The sequence below is a fragment of the Plasmodium coatneyi genome, chromosome 11 (genome assembly GCF_001680005.1).
Source record: "Plasmodium coatneyi strain Hackeri chromosome 11, complete sequence".
NCBI lineage: Eukaryota > Apicomplexa > Aconoidasida > Haemosporida > Plasmodiidae > Plasmodium > Plasmodium coatneyi.
Window position 1 is genome coordinate 585,659 of NC_033566.1, and position 10,522 is coordinate 596,180.

Consider the following 10,522-nt stretch of genomic DNA (forward strand, 5'->3'; position numbering starts at 1 on the left):
TTCCTTTGTTTGCGCCTTCAAAAAAAGATAAGAATATTTTACGCATACTAATTCTGGTGACAACTACAGGTAGAAGAAAGACATGTCCTCTTGGCCAAATAAATATGAGTCATTCTGTTGCCCCCTCAACACCTCCAAATAATTACACCCATAAAAAAATTACGATCATAGAGTTTTGCTCTTATTAAGTTGGCCGCTCCCTTCTGGTATATGAATGGAAGGGGTTCCGGCTTCTTCCCCCGTCTCCCTTCCGTTACTTCGCTTGGAAAGTTCCTCCTCCTGTTTATTGGGCTGGGCATTGCACTGGTTCTCCACGGCACAATTTTGTTCTTCCACCGTTGATTCGATCGCTACTTCCACGGCTGGTTCGACTGTTTGCCCCACCTCTGCTTCTGCGTCCTCCTTCTTGTGCGTCTCTCCATCCTGTCCCCCCCTGGTGGCGCTTGTCCCCTCTATCGAATACCCCACTCTTGCTTTACCCCTTTGCACGAAGTAACCTTCCAGCGTTTTATACGCACCTGCCGCCCATGCAAAACGCTTGCTATTCAGTAAAAGCTCCATTAGGGATCCCATTAAATAGGCAAAATTATCGTCCCTCTTTGTGAGAAGTATCTCCAAGTTGCCCTCTACGTATTCCAACAAAGAGTGCATTTTGTTATGCAAGTTATCTTCATCGAATTTTGTGTCATACCTACTATTATCCACGCAGATATTGTGAAAAATGTCTTCAATGGGAACTACTTCCGAAGCGCCTTCGCTGGCTGTTCTCTTTACAACATTAATTAAAATGTAAAGGAAGTTATTTAACTCGGTCATACTAGGGTTCACATGAAAATTTAACTTTTCCAAAAACTCCTTTTCATATTTTAAATTAGTCAAATGGACAAAGTGGAACAATCTGCTGCCATTTATGAACTCCCTAAACAAGCCACTATTACCATTGTAAAGCTGAGCAATTTGTACATATCCCCTAAACTTCAATCGCACTTCTTTCAATTCTCCAAAAATGTTCATCAGGAATTCCCCGTAGTGATTATCCACATGGTCCACCTCATTTGCGTCACACACATTATGGATGTTACCAGAATATTTTTCCCTCCTAAAATTTGTTTGTTTGTTTTTTTTTTCCACTATGTCTTCATACTCCTTGTAGATAAAAAGCAGAATGTAGTGAAATAGTTGTTCATCCCTGCAATCTCGTACCACTTGTAATAAAAAATTTGCGATGACGTCATACCCGCACCAGCATTCTATGTTGATATGCTTCCAGTAGTTTACGCTAACGTTGGAGTGGTGTAGGAAAGTGTACTTCATCGGTGTGCTCATTTCGTTGTTGTGAATTGTTGCGGAATGGTCCCTTTCTGTACTTCTCTTCAGGGGTGAGGCCTCCGAAAGGACGTCCACCTGATCAGCGTCACCATGCTTAGCATTCCCTTCCTCTTTACTACCTTCACGCAAATCTGTAATTGTTACCCCATTTGCACCATTAGTAGTATCTCCCTCGATGGTGCTACTACCCAAACGCAATTCCGACAGTACAAGTGAGAACAACTCCAAATGATTCGTGCACACCACAATGTACCTTCTACTCTTGTTTGCCAAATTGATGTATGCAGAACAATTTAAAGAATAAAAAATGGGCAAAGCTTTAAAATAAAAAATATTATTACTATTAAATTTGATGGTCGAAAGGAAAGTAAGTAGAAGAAAATTCATGTCATCCATGCTCAGTGCTGACCAGTTGAGATAGTCCCCATTTATATATAAGGAAAGCATAGCATCTTCGTAGTCATTTATTAAGTACTGTCTAAAAATACAACTGTCTGACATAGTGGGGTGCATTTTTTTGTAGCCCAATAAATATAATGTAGCCTCCATGCGGGGATCTCCAAAGTGAAAGCTGAGGATATTTTTTATATCGTTCCACCTGTGTACATACATATATGCCTTCTCTGCATTCTGTGCTGCCTCGTCAAATGTGATGAGAAGGCGAAAATTGTTCAGCGTGTGGAGGACGCTCTTGTAGGGCTGCCCAGTACACAGATCGCTTATCATGTCGAGGAGAAGTCTACTATAAATGAGGACGTTTTCTTCGTAGGCGATTTGTATGCAGTTATACAGGGGAGCGTTATTTTTGCGTTGGTTTTCTTCTCCTTCGAGATGGTATTGTGTATGCTGACGTGGGTGGTTTGGGTCCCCCTCCCCGGGGAAGCGCACCAAAGCATCACCCTGGTCACTATCAAATCCATCACAGGTGCCATCCTTCCCATCGATCGGATGGCAAGGGTGAAAAATGGAAGGGTACAAATTATGCTTCAGCACCTGGGACAAATTACTAAAACTCAGATTCACCACAATTTGGGTCTCCATAAGGAGAGACAAAATGGATGAGGAGTAAAAATGGACGTTTATAAAAGTTACGCTGTCTAAGTCAAACAGATAAAAATATTTTGACGTGTAAATTTTTCCATTTTCGTCATACTTAATCAGGTGAATAAAATCATAATTGAAAAATTCCTCCGTGTCGAAGTTGCTGTTCTTAAATTTGAGTAGGTTATCTGTGCATATGGGGACGACGTGATTTGCTTCCCCCTTCGAGTGGTCATCCTGTTTGGGGAAGGAACACCCAGCGCTTTCTCCACACTCCAACGTTTTAGCGTCTTCATTGTGATCATCCCCCATTATGTCAACATTCCCATCTTGAGAATAACGTCCGTCCATATCTCCCTCATCGCACTTTGTCTTGAATGTCTCCTCTTCGTTACTCACACAGGAGTTTCCTTCCCTTAACCCTGTTAACTCTTCCTTTCCGGTAATGGTGGGGAACACCCCCCAGGAGGTAACAATCCCTCCAACTTCATCTTCAAATACGATGTGTCATAATTCAGGATGACCAAGAGGGGTATGCATTTTATCTCCTTCACCAACGTGTCATACAATTCATGCTTCTTAAAATCGGAGAAAATATAATCCAGAAAATAGATCACCGTGGAAAAGTTCTTCTCACTCAGACATTCCTTCACAAAATTGACATAAACGGACATATATTTTTTTATCCTATTTCTCAGATAACATGGTGTTATATTGACAACTTGTTCTGGTTTGTTCTCCTCATGAGTGCCTGTTTTGAGGGCATCTTGATTGTTCTGCTTTTCCTTCATGTATGAGGAACGGTCCTCCTCACCACGTCCGCTGGTAGGGGGCTTCTCCGACCCCATGTGCGCTCCGGCCTCCCTGACGCAGTTAACCATTTTGTGCATATGTATAATGTTGTCAATTTCGTAGTAGGGCAGCAGAACGGTGAGGCCCAAATCGAGGAGGAAGAAGGTGATCTGGTTTAAGTACTTGCAGAAAGGGTAGACATTGATGCAGTCGTGCATATTGGACCAGTACAGGGCGTAAATTTTTTCCTTCTTCTTTAAGCAAGGCAAAATTTGAAGTTCTGGGCAATTTAAAAAAACACTCCTAACAACTGAACTGAATAAGTCATTCTTGTCATATTTTTTCGGAATAAAATTAAGATACTTGGTTTTAAAAATTTGATATATTTCGCTAAAATTTTTAATGTCCCTTTTGTCTACTTTGTATATGTAGTCTAGGGTTACGCCGTCGTTGCTCTCCTTAGGGGTGTTCCGTGCGTTTTCACAATTCGAAAGATCCATCAGGGAGGCGCTCGCCATGCTGGTCATGTTGCTCACCTTCCCGCTGTGCATGTTTCGCATGACGTGTATGCTGGGAATGTTAGTAATGCTGCTCAGGTCGGCACTGCTAAGGCTTCTTATACCGTTAACTGTGCCAACCGGGGGAATTGTACTCACGCCGCTTGCAACTCGCCTCTCCGGCAACTTCCTTTTAACCCATTTCCCCTTACATTTGTAGAGAACCCTACTCGAATCCTGCTTCAACAATTTCTTCACTGCATTTCTGTGGGCCAGCTTCAAAAAGTGTTCATACAAAATGGAGATCTTCTTTATTACCCCCTGCAGGTTCTCCACATTTTTCACCCTTTTCAAATTGGAGGTATTATTGTCAAATAAGTTGCAACATATATGCATAGGTAAGTTGTCTATATTTGAAACGATGTTAAAATTTTGGAACAGAAAATGTTTGCGGAAAATTTGATAATGCTCGAAACAAATGGCTATACGAACCTCGTGCAACAACCCGATGATCCATCTGCTCGATTTACTTCCGTTGTATATTTGGCACTGAAGAAATATTTCCAAATTGTTGCAATTCGTTTCGTCCGGGGATAATTGCTCCCCTTTGTTATTACCCAAACTGTGTAATTGCTTCCTCGCTGCGTTGTAAAATTTTTCCCGCAGATGGAAGTGATAGTCAGACATGCAGATCCCTAAACTTGTGGCATTTTCAGCCCGCCCCCCTTTTTCATTTATTTTTATAATATCCAATTTTAGAAGATTTTTCGAAAAGAAGAAAAACTTTTCACTATATTTTTTGCACTCCAAAAAGACCCTTTCAATCATCTTTAGTACTGACAGCTTCTGCTTACTGTACAGGCGAATGCATATGATTTGGTTTTCCCTCACGTTTGAATATTTTCTCTTCATTTCGATTCGATCTATGGGATCAGGTTCCACGTCACTGATGGAGATTGCTCCTAGTGGGTATTCCCCGCTTCCCATTTCGGTTGTCCGTCGCAAATAATATTTTTTCTCGCCCCGCAGGGGTACCTCCTTTCTTCTGCTCGCACTTCCCACTTTGGGCTGTTTCCGCAGGTAGCCATTTTCCTCCCATTTGTTCTTCTCATCGGTTCGGAAGTAGTTGTAAAAGAATATACTTTTGGCTAGTTCTTCATCCTTTTTGCTGAGAATGTGGTTTCTTCTGTATAGGACCCTTTTGTTCCTCTCAGATGGTGGGTCTACATTTGGGGTTATGCGCGTCGTGCTTTTCCCAAGGTTGTCACCGTCATTGTGAAGGGAAGTTGCTTGATCCCCACTATCGGGAGATTTTTTCCCATTCGGAAATTCCACTTCTGGTGTATTCCCACTCGGTACATCCTTCAAGCGGGTATTCAGCTCATCTAGGTTAGGCAAACTCTGCTCATGGCTGCCCTCCTTATTGGTCCCCTCCTCGGTGTGCCGTGAATACCACTCTGAGATGCAGTTCCCATTTCGAATTAGCAAATAATCCAAAACGCCGGAAAGGTTCTCAAAAAGGTAGGAGCAAATCAAGTCGTTGCAAGATTTTAGTGACTCTAAGTTGTTCGTGTCTGCATTGAGGTATTCCCTGTAACGCACTACATTGTGAGCATCGGCATAGGAATTTAATTCGTCACTTCTAATTAGAAGATTTTCGTACTGTTCCTTCTTGACCTTTATGTACAGACAGAAGCAAGTCCTTTTGAGGAACACTTTGGGAAGAGTGTCCGAGCTGAAACTTCTCTTATCCGAAATCAATTTTATGTCCAAGCATCCTATGTCGTCTAGAAAGTATATCAAGTTTTTTATTTCCCTAAATAGGATATTATCATTGAGTTTATTCCCCTTTTGGAGCTCTCTTTTTTTGATCCCATTTGTTTTTACATGAGTTCCATTTTGGGGAGGTAACAATTTGGGCTCTCCCCTAACAGTGGGTGTTTTTTCCTTTTTTACTTCTCTCCTCAGTTGTTCCTTTTTCTTCTGTTCGATTAGGTAGGACGTCGTTTTCTTTTTATTTGCCTCCTCGTTGTTTGTAGCAATTTGTGGATTTTTCCCCACTTGGATTTTTCTAGTCTTGCTAATGGTGCTCGCAGGTAGGGTATTTTTCACTGTTTTATTTCTCCCCAGTGGGAGACTTTTTATGGGCCCTTTTTTCATACTATTCTTCTCCCCCTCGTTGGAACCCTTTTTTTGAATTTTCTGCGTTCCTCTATTCAGTTCTACACTTTCCTTTTCTCCTTTTTTTGGAACATTCAACAAATCAATGATGTTCTCCTTCACGTCCCTATGCACGATGTTCCTTTTGTGTGAGTTGTTATTATACAATAGGGGGTACTAACATAGGTTAACTCCTCCTTCTTCACCAGGAGGTATTCCCCATTTGGAAGGTAGATGCCATCGAAGCAGGGACATTTCAACTGAGGCTTCGTCTTCTTATCCACTTGATTCAATTTTGCCAAATTTCGACCCTTTTCATTTTCCACCGTTTGTAAGTTTTCCTTTTCTCCCTTTGTACAGAGGGGTGCCCAATCACAAACTGACACATCAATTATATTCAACGTGTTAACGTATGATATTTTTAGCAGTCCTGATAGGTACACTTTCTGTTCATTTACTACCTCGCCTTCATTTGTTTTCTCATCCGGGTGGGCGTCCTTCTCACCTGGGGGAACCAATTTGCTCCTCAGTTTGGAGACAATTTTGCCCAAAATGCTAACCACCTTGGAATGCTTCAGACTTCCCTGCACGCAACTGAGCTCGATCAAATTGGGGTACTTCATTTTGTACAGTTTGGGGAGCTCACACAGGAAGAGGTTAAAAGGGATGGTATACTTAATGGAAAACACGTCCTTGGCCCTCCATAGTTTGTTCTTTATGTAAATGAACTTCTCTTTTTGGACAAAGTTCGCCAGCATGCGAGATTCACCTTGTGGGGAAGAGTCCCCCACACGCCCTGCTTTCACCCCCCCTGTGTCACCCGTTCCCGCATTTCCTGAGACGACCAAACTTCCCCTCGATTTGTTCCGAACAATGTGCTTCTCCAAATGGTCATATATATCGTCGTACACCTTGGACACGTTCTGAAAGCACGTATTCTTGGAACTCCTACAGAGCAATTCCAGGTGCCCCAGAACCTCAGCCAAGGGGGGACTCCTCTCCAATTCGAGTAGGTCCCCCAATTGGGGAGACACAGTCAGCTTCTCCAAATGGTAACATTTGGCTTTCAAAAAAATGACGTTGAAATATTTCCTATCATACGCATCACATATTTTGACAAAGTCGTTATCCTTCTGGTCGTTTTTGCTTTTTCCACAGAGGTCTGCACTTTTATGCACGTCACGCCTTGCGACGTTAGAGATATTTTGGGGCGAATTGCTGTTAGTCTCCCTTAAGGGGTCAAAACTGTTGGCACTGTTGTCATTGCTCGAGGTGACCTCCGTTTTGGTGACCCCCCTTTTCGGATGATCCCGATTGGGTGTCCCTCTAATGACGACCTTTTTACTTATCCCACTCTTACCTTCTACCGAAGTATCCCCTGTACTAGAGAAGGCATAACTAAAGTGTTTACTCCGGTACAGTGGCAGGAAAAAACGCTCCCTACATTTTTGCAGTACTAGGGGATCTTTCAAATGGTGTATATTTTTCTCTAGCTGGAAAATTATTTTGTTCAGAATTTTTAATTTACTATCAAACAAATTTTTGCTACGATATAGTTTTTCCAAGTCGAGAAAAATATCGTTTATGTTGTCATTTAATTTGTACTGCTCTTCGAGGATGGTAAGACCTAGCGACTTCATCTTTTCGATCCCCTCCTCCTTAACTTGTTTCACCAAATGGAAGTTTAACAGATTTTCCTTCCCAATGGAATTTTTGTTTTTTGTCTTGTGGGTGTCGTCCTTCACGTGGGTATCACCATGAGGTATATTTTCCCCCTCCGTAGGACTGCAACTTTCACCATTTTTGCCTCCCCCCATGTTGAGTTCTATCCCATTTTCACTACAATCGTGATTGTCTACCCCGTAGAAATCTTCGCTGTCCAGGGGGTACACCAATTCGCTTAGCCTCCTATACTCTTTTTCTTCATTTGGGAAACAAGGCGAGTTTTTCAGACATGCTAATACGGACTGTTCCCCCACTTCCAGCAAGTGGGACAAAATGGGGACCCAATTTTCGAACTGCACATAGACAGCATTGTGTATGATTACTTCGCACAAAAATTTATTTGTCCTATTTTGATACGTTCTCTTCACCATTTCATCATCTATGTTGTGTTTATCCGTTCGTCTGAATTTATCAGGGACATTTTCTATATATAGCAAATTTCGCTTACAAATTTTCGAAGCCAATACATTTTTTTTTTCCTCACATAGGATATTCAAATAACTGAACAAAGCGTTCTTCACCTTATCGTCAAAAAAGAGTAAATTCTTCACACCGGAATGTTTTACAATGTCGGAGATGCAATTCTCAAAAATATTTTTCAAGTCGTACGGAACGAATACACATTCAGAGAATCCCATCCAGTGATGCCCATTAAAAAAAAATTTTAATTTTTCTTCTTCTTCAAATAGTTGTCTGTAGAGGACAAAAAAAGTATTGGCCTCTAAGGTGTCTGGAAAATGGAACGAAAAATCATATGCACTGCAGGATAGGTTTAGCTCACGGAGGAGTAACAAAAATTCCACGTAAAGGTTACAAATGGTAGTTGCTTCCCACCCCTTCGTTATATCCACCATTTGGATTTTCCTTTTACTCTTCGATTTTATAAACATTGGGACGACACCCTTCACGGTCTGTATGTAGCTCGGCCAAGTAACACCTCCCCCTTTTTGGAACGCATCAATTTCGCTACAGTTTTGTGATATTCCATCCATTTGTCTACTTACATGCATAAAATATATTTCTTCCTCTTGGCTATTACTTTTTATCGCATTTGCATGGAGAACATACTGGGTGATTTCATCTTCCTGCTTCTGCCGCACAGTAACGTAGGGGACTTCATTCACTAGGTGTGTTTCACCTTCCAAGTGAGAAATGGGAATACTATTCTCCCTCCTCTCCCAGGTACACACCGAATGACCATTCATATGAACTTTAAACGTTTCTACCTCCCGGGACAGGAGCACAAACTCCGTTGTGACTTTTATTAATTGCTCGCAAATTTGGTGCATACACACCTGCGAAGTGAAGGGGAATTTTAGGAGAGTCCCCGAGAAGGAGCTTAAACTTTCCATTCCCAAGGCTTCCAAAATTTGTTTCAACTTGGAGTTCTTTCCATTGTCGTTATGGAAGGATGCATTCATCTTCTCCATTTCGACGCCCTCTTTTGCGTCTTCATCGTTAGAGCTTCTGCATAGTATTAGTTTCTCCTTGGAATTTTCTACCGTGTTGGCACACAGTGTTCTCTCACATATGTCCACCCCTAACGCGCTTCCTACCAATTCGGGGTCAAACACGACATTGTAAAAAATGACCATCTCGCCATACTTCATTTGTTCTTCACCCACTCGAGAAGTTACCTCACTTTTCTGTTTTCCAACATTTCTGTGTCCAAATGGGACTCCCTCAGAGTTATTGACCTCTTCCCCCCCTCCCCAATATTGGCTATTCAAAGAGGGAGTATGCCCTTCTCTACTGGGAGGAACTTCCTCATCATTGGGTACTCCTTCCCTTGCGACATTGTCAAAGTAGTCAAAAAGGAAGACATGAAAATGGCTAGCTCCTTCATTTGAGGCATCCACATATTGTAAAACATTTATATATTCATTAATTTCTTTATTTTTTGTAAACACATTCGTCACGTTTTTGCATCCGTATACCTTTATATTGTTCATATTTCCGAGTGTCTTGTTCTAGCTTATATTTTCACAAAAAAGGGGGAAGAAGCACCGACGTTGTCTCGTTACGCTTTTCGGGGGGTGCAGGTAGTAAGCCGATCGATCAGCTAATTGTACAACATTGAACGCGGGAAAAAAAAAAAAATTCAGCCGAAGAGCCCAATTCGAATGTGCAACATAATTATGTCTTCAGAGGACACTAAAACTGATGCGGTTAACGCGGTTCCGTGTGCATGGTGACTGAAGGACGCGCTTCCACTCCCCATGTGCGTATAATTATGCGTTCACCTGTGAGTACATATATATATATATGCATCCACATGGGTGTGGAAAATGGGAACACCCCTTCTTCCAAGCAAAGAAAAGCACTGTTCTTGTAACTTTTTTTTTTTTACATTTTTGTGTGTTGCGCGAATGGGGTGGAGAAACAGTACCATAGCGCGCGCGCTTACATATGAGCATGCAAATGTGTGTATACATATATATGTGTCGCAAAAAGCACCAATCTTACAACACAATTTGCAACGTTTGAGCTAGGGAAAAAGCCAGCATTTTGTGTCCAGATGACCACTGCCGGAATTGCAAACATGTCTTCTTCAATGACAAATGAGAGGGGTAAACAAGCTTCCAACATTTTTGTTGTGCGTATTTTCCCCGCTAGAACATTTTAGCACTATTCCGTATTTTTTTTTTTGCACTTCGCTTGTGTAGTGTGTAACGATTTTTTTTTTTTTTTTTTTTTTTTTGCGCGATCTAGGTTTGAATATCCTCATCCCTTTTTTACGTATTTGTTTGCATACCTGTGTGCATAAAAAGGGTTTTGCCATTTAACAGGGATGGGATAATTGAAGGGTACCACATTGAAGAGAGTCACATTGGCCCTATCCCTTTGGACCATTTTGTCCTAAGGACGCGTGCGTGAGCGCGTAAAAAGTTGCATGTGCATGCTGTGGGGAAGCCTTCTCCATTTTTTTTGCAAAATTTGGAATTTGCCACATGTACACGATGAAAGGGGGTAACATT

At 41.7% G+C, this 10,522-nt stretch overlaps 1 protein-coding gene across 1 annotated transcript; it reads right to left on the reverse strand.

Moving 5' to 3' along the window:
• Positions 1 to 165: 165 nt before the first annotated feature.
• PCOAH_00032990 (Uncharacterized protein) lies at positions 166 to 9,496 on the reverse strand (the record flags this gene model as incomplete). Its single annotated transcript, XM_020060094.1, has 3 exons — positions 166 to 2,805; positions 2,895 to 5,961; positions 6,012 to 9,496. The coding sequence occupies 3 exons, from the start codon at positions 9,494 to 9,496 to the stop codon at positions 166 to 168; spliced, it is 9,192 nt and encodes a 3,063-aa protein (XP_019915585.1).
• Positions 9,497 to 10,522: the final 1,026 nt, after the last annotated feature.